The sequence below is a fragment of the Apiospora phragmitis genome (genome assembly GCF_038363925.1).
Source record: "Apiospora phragmitis strain CBS 135458 chromosome Unknown utg000006l:1.0-5683423.0:1.0-5690449.0, whole genome shotgun sequence".
Taxonomy (NCBI): Eukaryota; Fungi; Ascomycota; class Sordariomycetes; order Amphisphaeriales; family Apiosporaceae; genus Apiospora; species Apiospora phragmitis.
This window is the reverse complement of record NW_027117404.1, coordinates 891,832-906,505: the sequence shown is the minus strand read 5'-3', so window position 1 is coordinate 906,505 and position 14,674 is coordinate 891,832. Positions and strand designations below refer to the sequence as shown.

The following is a 14,674-nucleotide window of genomic DNA, read 5'->3' as shown; positions in this document are numbered from 1 at the left end:
CGGTAGCTTTGCACTTGAAGACGACATTGGGATACGTACTTACAGCCTGGCAGCTTTCATGATTAAAACGAAGGGTCACAGTTGTATCAAGCGTGTTGAGATCCTTTTACTGGAACTTTCATCGTCTATAGTCTATATCGTAAAATCGTTTGCGAGCGTAGCGTAGAGGCATCAAGAGCTTCCGAGCATTTATTTAGCTTTAAGCGTTACTTGACTTGTTCTGCTGTTGTCTAGCGGCTTCGTCGTGCTCTTCGATGTCTGTGGCCTCCCAGGGTAGCAGATCCAGATATCGCCGACGGTTCGGGCAGCGACGTATCGTTCCTTGGTGGTAATGTGCGCGGGCAGGGTGCCCTTCTTCGGCTTGTCCTTGTTCTGTTTGGGTGTAAGTAAGGTGTGAGAAGAAGGCTCCACAAGAAAACAGCGGTCTGAATAGGCCGTCTTCTGCTACTGCTGAAAGAGTTGAAACTTACATGTAAGACGAAGATGCCGAATTGGGTCTCTTCGTTCAGGCCCAGTCGCTGGCGCACCTGCTCGACGTCCTTCTCCAGCTCCTTGACGGCGTACTCGAGCGTCGTCCGGGTGTCGTCGACCTCGTCCACGATCAGGATGCGCTTGCCGACCAGGTTCTCCATGCCGCCCAGGCTGGTGAGGTCCAGCCACTGGGTGCGCGTGACCTTGTGGCCGATCTGCTCGACGGCGCCGGGGGTGGTGGTGCCGCTCGCGGGGTGGGTCTCGGGGAGCTGCTCGTAGAGCGACAGGCCGATGGCCTGGATGGGGATGTTGGGGCTGCCGGGCTGCTTCAGGAAGGAGCGGAGGATGCGGGCGGGGACGTAGCCGCCGCCGCCGATGGCGATCATGAGGTTCGGCTGGAAGTCCTTCAGGATCTGGACGGCCGCCTCCTGGCATAGCTTGTGGACCTGGAATAAGGCATCGTCTTGTCAGTTATCAAGCTGCCGGGGGTTTGAGGAAAATTGTACGACTCGAAGAGCGTGGGATGGCCGCACACGACGACGCGCGCGACACACCACCTCGCTGTGCGGGAGGATGCGGGGCAGAGATGAGAGGGCACTCACATCATTGTAGGTTACGTAAACTTTCTCGACCATGTTTGCGGTAGTTCTGCTATGAAGCAGATACAGAAATGCCAGAAGGCTTGGTTTTTCCTATGAGGGAGAAAAGAGAAACCAAGTTGTATGGTTTACGTAGAATGCGATATGTTGATTGTCCAGAGGTTTTGTTTTCGATGCGCCGACCTGATCAGGCAAATATTCGCATGAATCACTACCAAACAGTGTTCGAGGAAATTTTAGTGGGGTCGAGCTGTGACTGAAGCGCCCTCATTTTTTTGACGACCCCGCGGTAAGGTTTGATTTTAGTGCTTTCCCCTTTGAAAGTCCTGCATCGAGCAACCCCACATCCTGGCTGCTCTTGGCTGTTTGCGACGATGGAGATCGCCGCTTTCCATTGCATCTCATCACGCGCAATCAGCTTTTGCCAGAGTGAAAAGACCTCTCACTATCTATTTCCTTGGACCAGATACGTATGAAAGAATGAGGCTATATTGCGAGAGAGTTGTCAGCTGCGAGGTAGTAATGAGTAATTTTGAGTCAACTAGATGGGCGTCAGTTCACCTTCTGCACAGGGCGCTGCAGGTTGGTTACCTTGGCCTGTAACTTATTACTAGACTGCCAGAGGATGCCCCGGGCGTTCGGGCGACATGTGCTGGCAGGCGGCGCAATTTGGGCGACGTCTGCCTGCTACACAACTTACATAGAAGATGTACATTTATAATGTCAGGATCGTACTTGTAGATACTGGCATAATTCGCAAATGGGTCGCAAGACCTCTCTCTAAGCAGGCCGCAACATTCGTGGACCAGCCAGTTTTTTGCACCTGTCCTTGGGGGCCCGACCATAGCTGTGATCATTTTTAACATGAGTTAACATGAGGGAGAGCAAAAGCCAACCAGGGTTACCCCTTGCGTTGCACAGGTGGCCCGAAGACTGACGCAGAAATAGAAATATTGCTTCAAGCAAATCGTTGATTGAATTGTCACGGGAAGGAGCAGCGTTCCGAGGTGACCAGGGATATGGGAACGGCGGGGCTTGACCAAAGCGATGTACCTACTGGTCGCGCCAGTGTGGTCGGGCCGGGCCAAATATTACCCTTAAAGAATACGAGCTACCCCTATTTAACTTTCGGCAGCTCTGACATAGGGGTAGCTAGCTCGTAGATCTTGTCGGGGCCACTCTGTTCATTCTGTCCTGACAAGACACATAAAGCTTAATTGCGCTGGATATCTTCTGAGGAATAGACAAATGGGAGGAGAGAGTGTGTAACCCTAGCCCATCCAGTGAAGGGTTGGATCATTTCTCCCTCACAACCGTCTTCATGTCCTTATCAACGCCCAGCCACAGCAGGTCGGGCCTGCTATAATGCCCACAGAGATCGAGGAACGACTTTGCCTTGATGATCTCGTCGAAGTCCAGATCTGCGTAGACGATACCCTCTTCCCCTGCAGGGATATCCGTCGTGAGTTTTCGACCATCGGGCCCAAACACAGCCGAGCAGCCGCCGCCGGGCGTCGCCATCATCATGCTGTTCTGCGTCTTCATCCGCTCGATTCCGGCCGGGCCCAGTATGGTCGCGGTGTGCAGCACGAAAGACTGCGACTCGACGGCATACATTCTCGACATGTTTTCCACGCCTGTTTTTGCATATGTCAGCCAGCCGTATTAGCCGAAACTGTAGAGCGACCTGATGTGTACTCGAAAATGCATGCGATCTGGGGGAGGTAGGTTACCTTCGCGCGACATGGACCACAACTCCGGGCCCTGGTGCGTATAGACCGGCGGCCACGCCGCCACGTGGATCTGCTCCCGCTGCGAATACATGTGGTACTTGAGCAGGGGCTGGCAGTGCTCCCAGCAGGCGAGCGCGCCGACGCGGCCGACGGACGTCTCGGCCACGCCGGCGAGGCACTCGGCCGACGCGTCGCCGAACACGGTGCGCTCCATGTGGGTGGCCTTGATCTTGGACCGGGCGGCGCGGAGCTCGCCGTCGGCGTCGACGACGGCCTGCGAGATGTAGAGCGACGCGTCGTGCCGGCTCTCGCTGAAGCCCAGGACCACGACGATCTGGTGCTGCGCCGCGCAGCTGCGGATGCGGTCCATCTGCGCCGACGCGAGCGGCAGCGAGTTCCGGGTGTAGGCCACGATCATCTCCGGGTCTACGGGCCGGTCCCTTGAGTTGGAGGGCGGCCATGTGTTAGTCACTGCATTTACTACTGAGTTCCCGGCGCGCGCACACTTTTCGTCATTTTCAAGGGAAGGGTGAATCTATGAAAGAGCTGGCGGGTCTCACCATATCCACGCGGGTAGCCGGGGATCCAGCACTCGGGAAACGACACGAGGCGGGCACCATTCGAAGCCGCTTCGGCAATGAGCACGCATGTCTTGTCTACGGTGGCGTCCAAGTCGAGCCATACGGGCTCGGCTTGTGTGACGGCAACGCGCAGCGGCGTCTTCTTGGAATCGGCCATGTTGTCGTCCGAGGCGGGGTTTGGGCAATGCTCTGTTCGTGTGGAGGGACACTGGTTGTAAATGCCAAACTCCTCGCTCAGGTCAGCCGTAACTGTCAAGCGGGTGACCAGGCTTCTTTTATACGAAGTTGGGGTTGCTACTTTCGCCCTGCCCTTTTAGCGGCCCCGTGTCCGCATCCAATATGCAGCAAGGAACGCCTATTCCATATTTGTTGGAGCCCCCCAGGGAGATGCTCCGGGAGTTGCTCCGGCTCCGCCTACGGCGACCACAAGTGCTGGCGAGCAAACCGGTTCAGAGAAGGTTGCACGAAAGAGGAACTGGCTGGTTCACGATTGCTTATAGGGTTTGTATCATCTTTGGCTCCAAGTACTCTCCAGTGAACATGCTTCCTTCGGTGCGTACCGGGTATAGCAGAAATACCATCCAAACGGACCTTCCCCGCATTGCCCACTCCCCGGGATTCCACGACCAATTCTTTGCGAGGTTTCCATACCTATGCAACCCTCATTCGCCCACGGCGAATGCAAGATCAACTGGTTCCGGTGTCGCACAACATGCTGCGTCCTGCAAAGCTCTCCCAATTGGGCGTCTTTGCTTATCGGTAACCCTTTGTATGGTGATGCGTCCGCAAGTGCTGTGAAGCAGCTGACTCGCAACACCACATTAGCGGCTTCGAAGGGGCCCATGGTCGCGACTCCGCCGAGCTGCAATTGGCACTGTGTTGTATGAATCACTTTACGAAGCCATATATATGATAACGCGAAAAGTACAGCGGCATATAGATTCCAGGCATGGTGCTTCACACAATCCACGAACGTTCGTAATTGCCAGATCCTTCTCCATCCCTTTTCGCATCATACTAAGAAGCATACTGCTCTCTCGCCGAGTAGCCCTTGTCCACGCAACAATGCCCAAAGAATCAGTAACTCCAGCTTGCGCTTCACCAACAGACAGCCAGCTCATCAGTCAATTCGGGATGGAGCTGCCCTTGCTTTGAATACGAGCTTGAACTCGGGCGGGTTCAGGGTGAAATGGTCCTCGAGTCCGCGCTCGAAGTCCTCGATCTGCTGTTTGGGGGCCAGAGCAAAGTCGTAGCGATGCAAGATGAGGGCGACGGTCCGGCGAAGCTCAATGAGAGCTAGCTGTTTGCCCGCGCACGACGTGCGGCCGATCGAGAAGGGCGCGTAGGCGGACGCGTCGAGGACGAGGTCGGGTTCCGTCGTCCATCGTTCCGGGATGAACTCGCCAGGCGGGCGAAGCAGCGAGGGTCTATAGGCAGAGAGTAAAATGTTTAGCACCAAGCTAATTATGCTTCTCGTGGCGGTGGAGAGAACCGCATGGGGACCTGTTGCTTACCTCAACTTAGGATCCATGAGGGTGCGATGACAGCAGTGTTGCCAGGCACCCAACGGCTTCCGATCTGAACTCCCTGGGGCGGTGTCATGCGCTGCAGCCGAGTGGGGACGACGGGAAACAAGCGAAGTGACTCGTCGATGCACGCCTGCAGGTATCTGAGCTTGGCCAGCGACGTGTTCTTCGTCAGCGCCTGATCACCTTGCGCCGCAAGCTCGTCGATCTCGCCGCGCAGCCTCTCTGCAACCTCGGGTGCCTTCACGAGATGGTAGAAGAGCCCAATGAGCGCGATAGCCGTCGTGTCGCTTCCAGCAATCACAATGAGTCTGATTTCTGCCAGTAGGTTCAGCTTATCTAGCGACTGCTTGAGTGTCAGTAACACAATCTTCGCATCCGCATGAAAGTTTTACGAACCGAGGGCCTTGGGTTGAGCCGATACTCCGAACTGACCCAGTGGAATATGTCAGGTACTTTTGGCTCGTTCGCTAGCCGGTTTTCGATTTGTCCATTCGACCATTTCTGCAATTTCAACCATCCCCAGTTCAGGATGGGCGTTGTCCTGAAGGTTGCGATGAACCATGGTTGGTATAAGAACACTCCGCCGGCCATGCGCTGAGCTTCATGGGATATCTGTAACATATAGTGCTCAACGTTGTCCTCCAGCTGTCTGAAGCTTTTACCAAAAGCCAGCTCGCCCATCACATCAAAGGTGTAGAAGCTGAACCACCGTGTGATGTCGAACGTCGCCCCTTCATATTCTTCGATTCTCCCCAGAAGTTGGTCAGTGTATCGTCCGACTCGGTCCTCATAGTCATTAAGGGCTGTGGATGCTATTGTCAATAAAGGTGTATATCGTATCGCAGAATGTTAGCAGCACAACCTACCTTGGGTAGTGAAGGCGTAATCCCACAACTTCCTTTTAGGGGCGTGTTTTTTCCGCGAACGAGCATCCAGCACTGTTTCCGAGGGACGGCCTTGGCTGTACAGGGGGCCCTTCTCGCAGGGTGAACTATTCGCGTAGATGTCGCGGAATGCCGCGGGCTCGGTGATGGAAAGCTCCATGGGACCGATTCGGACGAAATCACCATACCGCTCGTGCATCTTCTTGATTTCGTGATATGGTTGCATTTTTCTCACGGCATGCTTTGTCATATACAAGCTAGACAAACGGGCCGCAAAGGGGCCAGGGAAGTATCGAAGCCTGTGGAAACAGGCTCGGTAAACCAGCATGCTGACGAGGACGCCGCCCAGCAAGGCAGCTTCCAGTTGACAAGCATAGCCCCATGACTGAAGGATGGGGTCTGCCGGTCTCAACCAGGCCAAGGCAACGCTCATGATAGCCATAAGTACAAATGGAACTCTCATAAGTCCGTTTGCCCCGGTATCCCATTCACCACTTCGGAATAGGGATACATGAAGTAGTACTTCCGTCGCAAAGGCGGATCCGAGTGCAATCTTCACGTCCATTGTTTGTAAGTCGGAGAAAAAAGGGTTTTTAAGAGGGAACTATTTCTTAAGTATAAGATGAAGCAAAGATGTCGACGGAGGAGTTGGGAAACCAGGGTGACAGGATATCTCCAGTCAACCAGTCACCCTTTACAAGAACTAGCATTCAAGCAGCCACCGGGCAGTTTATTCATCCGCTTATGGAAGGAGCTTCGAGTTAATCGCCGAAATCGCCGGGATCGCCATAACGATGCGAGCTAAACCTGGAAACGAGTCACACCACGTTTGGAGAGCAAAGATACAAGCCAATAGAGAGGCGATGCAGACGCTGGCCAAGGCCTGCAAGACTGTGCATCATGCAGTTAATATATCTCTACCGAATGGGGAGTAATGATTGGAGTTTCTATCGTACGTACTTTTAGTATTTTGACTAGCATCCTTTTATTTTGCCGCATAGAAGGGACAGTGAGAGTAATAGTAGACACATATTATTATGCTAAGATAACAAAAGAGAGAGAACATGTAAAGTCCTAACGAATAGAACGGAATATCTGTTTAATGAGGTGTTTAATGGAAAGGGATGACTATTTGATACAAAGGATAACCGGTTTAAAGGAAGGGAGAGAAAAAAAAAGAGGAAAGCCCAGGCGTGTTATACATATACCGGTAGATGGATCAGTAGTAGCCTACCAAGGCGGTGACCCCTGTCCGCCCTGCAATATTGTTCAAACAACCTGGGAGTATGGGAATAGTACCCTAGAGGTCGTTATGGATGATGCTGCCGTCTCCTTGCACATGGATATCAGCTTCAGGCATCTCGATATCACCCAGTTCCGCATCCGCAGGACTTCCAAGACCAACCTCCTCATCGGTGCTAGCTCTTGGATAACTACGAGCGCTGGAAACGACATCGTCGGTATTGCTGTCCTCCTGCGACGGTGAATCAGTGGCTGCGTCTTCGCCATCGCCGCCACGACCACCAGCACTACGAGAAGCGAGTAGCTGAGATGTTACGGTGCCCATACCGATCGGCGGACATACATTCAGGGAGTAGCAGTCAGTGCTGGATTTGCCGATAACACACTTGACACCATCGAAGAGCGTGCCTTTGTCACATTGGGGTTGCTTCGCGGAGACACAGTCGCCCTTCGGATCCAGTACAAGCCCCTGACCGCAGGGAGGTTTTGATGGTTGATCTGCATTTGGATCCCTTCAGAGTCGTGCCACGGGGGCAGTCGGGTCTGGCGTTCGAGATGCACACGTCGCCACTTAGCTCCGTTCCACGGGGGCAACCGGGTTTGCGTCTCGAAACACACCCTTCGCCGTCAAAATCCATGTCTTCTCCGCAGTCTGGCTTGGCGTCGCTGACGCACTTGGTGCCGTCGTAGACCGTGCCTCGAGGACAGGTAGGGCCATCGGGAGCGACACAGGTTTTGCCATCAAAGACCAGTCCTTGGCGCATTCTGGGCCGCCCTTGGTCACGCAGGCGCTTCCGTCGTAGTATGTGTTTCTTGGGCAATCGGGCGGCGAGTCGGACACGCACTCATTGCCAATGAACGTCAAACCCCTGTCGCAGACGGGCTGCTGGGGGACAACGCAGCCTTTGCCGTCGAATGAGGAACCGCGAGGACACGTCGGTCGGTCGTTGGCGATGCAATTTTTGCCGTCAAAGACCGAGCCACGAGGGCAGTCTGGGTTCTGGGAGAGATGCACCTGCCTTTATTGATACCCGCCTCACCTGGACATTTTGGGGGCGTGGGATAAACACAAACGTCGCCTATGAGCGTAGACCCAGTTGGGCAGTTTGCTGGGCTCTTGGAAACGCAAGCACCTCCGATATAGGTGGTACCTCTAGGACAGCTGGGAGGATCTTCGGATGTGCAACCATGCCCGTTGAATATGGAGCCTCTTGGGCATTGCGGCCCCCTCTCGACAATACATCTCGAACCATCGAACGTCGAACCGCGCGGACAGCCAGGCGGGCCCGGAAACACGCATTCACCGTTCCTATAAATGCCGTCGTTGGGGCATTTAGGATCGGACGTGGTCACACAAGAATCTCCGTCGAGTCTATGGTTGCGAGGACAATCTGGGTTGACGGTGCGACTCGTTCGACAACGGCCGCCGTTGTATTCCGTGCCGTCTGGACAGCTGCCAGGATCTTCTGTCTTTCGAAAGCATTCCAAACCATCATACTCCATGCTGCTCGGACAACAAGTCGATTGACCAGATTGGTCATCTACCACGAGTTTTCTGCCTCGGCCACAGGTTGGTACGTCGTGGAAAACACATGATCCTCCTTGGAGTTCGTACCCTCTTGGACACTGGGCTTTCCGTCCGAGACGCAGATTTTGCCATCGAATCTGCCCGCGCCACAATGCGGTGGCTCCTCGGAGGTACAGATGGAACCATCGAACCGGGACCCACGTGGGCAACCAGGAGGTTGAGTTGAAGTACACTTTCCGTCCTTGAAGTCAAAGCCCCGGGTACAGGAAGGAGGTCCCGCATTGCAGCTTCCACCAGCCAGTCTTGTGCCGCGAGGACAGGAGGGAGGTAAAGAGCCGACACAGCTTTCGCCCTGCAGGATGAGACCGTTGGGGCACCCAGGAGGGCTGGTGGAAACACAGAGGCGATCCTCCAATTTATGGCCCGGAGGACAGATGACCGGCGTATCGGAACGGCAGTTCTCTCCGTCGAATAGTGTGCCTCGGGGACAAACTGGATCTGTCTCGGTCTCGCAAAGACGTCCATTGAACTTGAAACCCGCACCACAGTCGGGTGGAAGACTTCCCACACAGGCTTGCCCCTTGAACACTAGGTTCTCAGGGCACTTTGGCGGCGTGCTCAGTACGCAGAGATTGCCAACCAGTCGAGAATTTTCTGGGCAAACGCTCGACTGTGGGAAAACACAGCCAACACCATCGTTGATGGTACCGAGGGGGCAGCAGCGTAGATGGCCATTGGAGTCTGTGATCGGGCGAATGTCATCAAGAGAGATTCTCTTGGCTGGCTGCCTGGTAATCAGGCTGGCGTCGAGGTTGATGGCATCTCTGCCGCTTAAGGGTAACGAGTCAGCATACGTGCTGCTGACGCAAATGCTGAGGAGTAGGTTCTTCCAAGACATCGCGAGAAGGAAATTGATAGGTCGCAAGTCTCATGGCAGTTTGCAGAAGCATTGGACAGTGACTTGCGAATTATTGAACGACTCTTATATACCAAGTTTAGATACACTGTCGAATGCCATTAGCATAGCCATATCGCTCTCAAAACATGTGTATTGGCCTCTATTGAATTGCGATAATCGTAACTGAGACAAAGCCGCTCTATGCACACAGATTGTTTACTAATCTAGTAAAGCGTCATTGCCCAAAAGGTAATGCCAAGCCTAGGATGAGAGCTGAACTTCATGCAGATCATATAGTAGCAAACGTCTTTGTGTAGGGGTCGGGATGGGTGACCGTGGAGGATGCATCGCCGATTGGCCCAACCCCATGGATTTTTTGCTTCTTGACTCCCGCAGAATCTAAAACAGGCTAATGCACGGTCCCGTTCGGCCTATATGCCAAAAGAACCAGCATCGTCCACGCGCTCACGGGTGTCACGGCGCTACATCAATATACTCTAGCCAACTGAGCCAGGTCGCCCCAACTGGGCAAAAGGACTATATTGTCAAGTCAGCCCCTCGGATGTCTACTAGAGCTTATCACCGACCGCTTATAACGAGCGCCGCCCGTATTCCATAGAGTAACCTTGGAAACCGAACCAGAGGCGCGCTTCAAATGGTCCCCGAGCCGGGAAACAAACGCTCTAGTCCCCGCGACATCTGACAGATAAACCGGAGCCGCTCTCCATTATATTACTGGGTCAATAAGTTCCCCGGCGGTATAGCCCGTGATTCAGCTGCCTATAGTCTGATCTACATCGGCACAGCCCGTGGCCCAGGGGCTCAAAAGGTCGATCCCGGCGGTGGAGCCCGCGATTCAGCTGCTTACGGGTGCGCCTCTTGTTCGATAAGGTCTACTAAGGAGTAAGGATGAATAGTGATAGGTTCAATTCCTATCAGCGCTATTGGTATTCTGTTTTGAACTTCAATTAGAGTCTGATCTACATTGGCACAGCCCGTGGCCCAACCGCTCAAAAATTTGATCCTTGGTGGTATAGCCCATGATTCAACCGCTTTAAAGTTTCTCAGTCGTATGCGGTTATTATTTTTTCTACAGGATCTACAATGGTAGGACCGGGGATACTGCCGCTTTATGACGTATATCTTTAATCATTCTACTTTCCAGCTCTTCGGCTGGGCCGATGATCACTTCGCAAGGGGCTCACAGAAAGAAAAAAAGTGTAAAGGGTCGGTAGCAAGCTCTAGTAGACATCCAAGACGCTGACCTGGCATTATAGTCCTTTTGCCCGGTGGGGACGGCCTGGCTCAGTCGGCTAGAGTGTGCTGGTGTCGCTTTCATGACAGAAAGAGACTACAGCAGACTATCAAGCCAATGACACAGACCAACCTTTGGGAATGCATAGATATAAATACTCTCGATTTCACTTCGATATTTTTGTTGCTGAAAACCATCTCCTTCATCAAACTTCCATTCTACCCACTGCAACTCACAGCTAAACGCTACATCAGCAACATGGTCTACTACGCTTATATCAAATACGTAAGTCCCAACCCGGAATTACTCTCGAACTTCTTTCTTTCGCGCCTATTATACTCATGAGAACAACAGAGCAAGACCGCTTCGACCTGGCGATGGGTCGCAGTAGCCCCTACCGCGGATATCATGGATCAATGGTGGCGCAAGGTCAGCAGTAAACATTCTGATTACCAGCGCCTGGCTCCAGATTACTTCACCTACCTTAATACCAACCCACCAGATTGCAAGGAGATGAACGACATCATGCTGTTCAATCTTCAGAACGATCTCACCGGGCGCGGAATCACCACTTTTGAACATCAGGGTCGAACGGATCGCATCAGCGGCAAGACGTATGTAGATCCACTCCCCCTTTGTCTTTTAACATCCGGATATGTCACCTCGTATAACTAGGCTCCTTGTTCTAATTATTTCTTGAATCCAGATTCTACATCCGCGCCCAGGGGAATCCGAAGCTCTACTGGGCAAGCGACAATGGAGAGGTCTTTGCGTCCGAGACGGCTCGTACCCGCTTCCGCATCAGAATCGACGGAGACCAGATGGGTGTTGTCATGATCGACGACGACTTCATTATCATCGAGGCAGCTACGGACTCTTCGAAGCAGATCGGCGCCGGTGATGACGGAAAGGTCCACTTGGGCGGACACAGTTGCCGGTTGCGACTGAGAGATCTCCAAACCAGCTTCTTGGCCGAAGTCACCAGCCAGAACAGGGAGCCGACCGTCAAGAAGATCTCTGGCGCTGGTGAGGCCTGGGAGCTCGTTGACTGATTGATAGTGGATTATAACACTGATTAGAGGGCGTGGTTTTGTCCCCCCTAGTGTATTTCCATCAGAGCCAAGCTCTACTCGGGCACCTGCTCGGTTGTAGCATTCTGTACTCCAGTCCATACGACATTACATCGAGGCTATTCAATATAGTACTATTGTCCTCCACGTGGAGTACTATGAGTCATTGAGTGGTATGGTCCGAGCGTAAGTACGTGATGCTTTGAGCCGCGCGAATAAGTAAACCTCTTTGCAAACCTCCAAGATCTGTACGTACTGTAGAGCAACGAAGCGAGCATAAGTAGCTTGATTCTGGACGCCAACGCCATGGGCGTTGGTGTCGAGCTTGTGCTTACGATTCGGGGTCCAGATGGACCATCTCGAGCCCCGCTTGTCGCCTTCACGTCGTGAAAAGAGTCGCAGCATTTTGCCCCAGAAAGCGTAGTGAGATCCCGTGCAGGCGATATCACAAAGCATCTCGACTATGTTACACTTGTTTACCCTCAGTGATGTGCCTCCAGGAGATGAACTACCCAATGCAGAGTCCTCCTTCCACCAGAGTCGCTGGCTCAAATGTGGCTGGACCTTGCAAGGACGCTGGTGTAACCTGAACCAGGCCTAACAATGCCGTCCTCGCATACTCTACCCGCGACTGCGGGGTCGTCTGCAGGTAGGAGCATAGCAGTGACTTAATCTATGCTTCTCAAAGCCTGAATACTTCCTATTTCCACAGAAGCTCCTGGCGCAACTCCTCCATAATATACGTAAAAGAAAAGAGTGTATCGAAGCTGCACGACGGAACGGACCGGGTAGCGCTTATCCATCTGTACAATGGGCACGATGATGGCAAGGGAAGATTAGGGGTAAAGCCCATCAAAAGACTGGATGAGTATGACGCCGCACTGCCTGCAGAACTTTTGAGTCATACATGAAGTAGTACACATGTGCACCTTCTATTCGTTATGCACAACACAGTCACGAGTGATGCGGCCAGCTAGAAGAAGAGTCTGACCCCTGCTGGCAATGCTGATTCGTCTGGTTTTAAATTCGGGGGCATCGCTTGCTAGTCTAGCCATCCCCTGTATCTAACTCTCAGCCCCTCCCATCCGCCCTCGTTTGAGCATCACGTCATGCTGCCAACTTGGTTCGACTTTTGCGATCGCTTTTTTGTGATTAGAGATATACGGCATGGCACTTAGTGGCGACGGTCTGCCTCTCTCTGTTGCTGACGTGTCTTATTTTCCATTATTTTCATAACCCAACAGGCGCCCAGTACTTGTTACTAAACTGTTCTCTTTCTGAACTATTCCAACGAGGCTAAAAGGAAACACATTGGCCGTCTTTCCTGGATCGGTATTTCATATATTGCGCTATACGTTTCAAATACCCAGCCCTAATCGAGGCATGCTCCCGCCGGCCTTAAGTACTTATCCTCATTATGTCTAATATCGAACAAACCAAGGGGCAACCATACCAGCCATCTACCAATACATCCAATTTTCACCCTAGAAGGGAACAGGATGGAGAAGCCACGCGGGCCCTGCTACAAGACGAGGCACCCTAACTCGGACACGAGGACCCCGCTGAAGGAGCTACAACGACCCCAGCGTCTTCCCGATCTCGATCCACTCTCGAGGTACCCCATCACGACCCGTCTGATGGATCGACCTAATTCGAGTGAGTTTATCCTCTCGTGGTATAGACAGTCTCCCTGAGAAAGTGCAGTATCGTCGCCGTACACGGATTGGGGGCCAATGTCGACCGGCCTTGGATCTCCAAAGACGGGCCTCTCACCCAGAGGCCAGAAGCCCGCGACTGTCTGCGTGATCTGTTCTTGACCGACCCGGCCGAGACAAGGACAAGATGGAACGCAAGATAGGACAACGCACAGCGAACACGTGTGAATGGTTTCTCGCGACGGAGGAGCTGACAACCTAGTTGGGTCCTCGAGAGGAGCTAACGGGTCGTTCTAACGTCCTGTGGTTATATGGAAACCCAGGCACCGGAAAGTCCACTATGGCGCTCTACCTGACTAACAAGCTCACCGAAGTATTCGCCCAAACGAACGGGAAGACGCTTGTATACTTCTTCTGCGATTTAAATTTCAAGAAGCGGAAGACGGCCACGTCGGTAGTCAGGGGACTTTTGCTCCAGCTTGTCCAGCAGCATCCGCAGCTCCTCGACTACGCCCTCTAGAAGTACATACACGATGAGCGCGGTCCCAAGCTATTCACATCATTTGACGCTGTTTGGTCCATGTTCATCAAAGCGGCTGGCGACGAGCGGACTGGGTTCAAGTTCTGCATCATTGATGCCCTTGACGAATGCGACGCAAAGTCTCGGGTAACGCTTCTTCAACAGCTAGAGGAGGCTTTTTCGTCGTCCGAGACTGTGAAAAACTTCAGGGTTCTGGTCACCAGTCGGCCTTATCCAGAGGTAGGCAACGCTCTGAACCAGTTTGCCGCGAAGGCCGAACTGGCTCGCTTCCCACAAGCAAAACAAGACATTGATTATTATCTTGACGAAAAGGTTGCGCAGCTTGCAAAGAGGAATAACTACATTGCGACCCAGCAAGTCAAGAACATCCTTCGCGACAAGGCCCAAGGCACGTTCCTATGGATTCGTTTAGCCTGTGGCGAACTGGCCAAGGTGGCATCCAAAGACGCTGTTAAATGCTTGCAATGCTTACCCGAAGGACTTGAAGCACTGTACGGAACTATTCTCGAGGGAATGGAAACCGGGAATACGCATAGTCGCGAGGCCATGACGCTGGCTCTCGACTAGCTAGGGGACCGGGTCGCCAACACAGATGACGTCGTCGAGGTGATAGCCGGAAACGCATGGCTTGCGAAAGAGGTGTTAAATTCGCTTCTCCAAATTGAGCTTGAGGGACATGCAAACAGTA

General features: G+C 53.1%; 6 protein-coding genes across 6 annotated transcripts; 2 read left to right on the top strand and 4 right to left on the bottom strand.

Moving 5' to 3' along the window:
• Nucleotides 1–189: 189 nt before the first annotated feature.
• PG994_005562 (phosphoribosyl transferase) lies at nt 190–1,106 on the bottom strand (the record flags this gene model as incomplete). Its single annotated transcript, XM_066856971.1, has 3 exons — nt 190–372; nt 471–917; nt 1,026–1,106. 3 exons carry the CDS (start codon nt 1,104–1,106, stop codon nt 190–192), a joined length of 711 nt encoding a protein of 236 aa, XP_066716240.1.
• Nucleotides 1,107–2,366: 1,260 nt separating this feature from the next.
• On the bottom strand, nt 2,367–3,541 carry PG994_005561 (uncharacterized protein; the record flags this gene model as incomplete). The annotated part of the gene is made up of 3 exons (XM_066856970.1): nt 2,367–2,707; nt 2,804–3,274; nt 3,364–3,541. The coding sequence occupies 3 exons, from the start codon at nt 3,539–3,541 to the stop codon at nt 2,367–2,369; spliced, it is 990 nt and encodes a 329-aa protein (XP_066716239.1).
• A 963-nt stretch (nt 3,542–4,504) lies between these two features.
• PG994_005560 (uncharacterized protein) lies at nt 4,505–6,362 on the bottom strand (the record flags this gene model as incomplete). Its single annotated transcript, XM_066856969.1, has 5 exons — nt 4,505–4,811; nt 4,899–5,043; nt 5,097–5,256; nt 5,310–5,725; nt 5,780–6,362. 5 exons carry the CDS (start codon nt 6,360–6,362, stop codon nt 4,505–4,507), a joined length of 1,611 nt encoding a protein of 536 aa, XP_066716238.1.
• Nucleotides 6,363–7,097: 735 nt separating this feature from the next.
• PG994_005559 (uncharacterized protein) lies at nt 7,098–9,465 on the bottom strand (the record flags this gene model as incomplete). Its single annotated transcript, XM_066856968.1, has 4 exons — nt 7,098–7,537; nt 7,658–8,032; nt 8,080–8,348; nt 8,585–9,465. The coding sequence occupies 4 exons, from the start codon at nt 9,463–9,465 to the stop codon at nt 7,098–7,100; spliced, it is 1,965 nt and encodes a 654-aa protein (XP_066716237.1).
• Nucleotides 9,466–11,128: 1,663 nt separating this feature from the next.
• PG994_005558 (uncharacterized protein) lies at nt 11,129–11,772 on the top strand (the record flags this gene model as incomplete). Its single annotated transcript, XM_066856967.1, has 2 exons — nt 11,129–11,334; nt 11,427–11,772. The coding sequence occupies 2 exons, from the start codon at nt 11,129–11,131 to the stop codon at nt 11,770–11,772; spliced, it is 552 nt and encodes a 183-aa protein (XP_066716236.1).
• Nucleotides 11,773–13,785: 2,013 nt separating this feature from the next.
• PG994_005557 (uncharacterized protein) lies at nt 13,786–14,553 on the top strand (the record flags this gene model as incomplete). The annotated part of the gene is made up of 2 exons (XM_066856966.1): nt 13,786–13,902; nt 13,966–14,553. The coding sequence occupies 2 exons, from the start codon at nt 13,786–13,788 to the stop codon at nt 14,551–14,553; spliced, it is 705 nt and encodes a 234-aa protein (XP_066716235.1).
• Nucleotides 14,554–14,674: the final 121 nt, after the last annotated feature.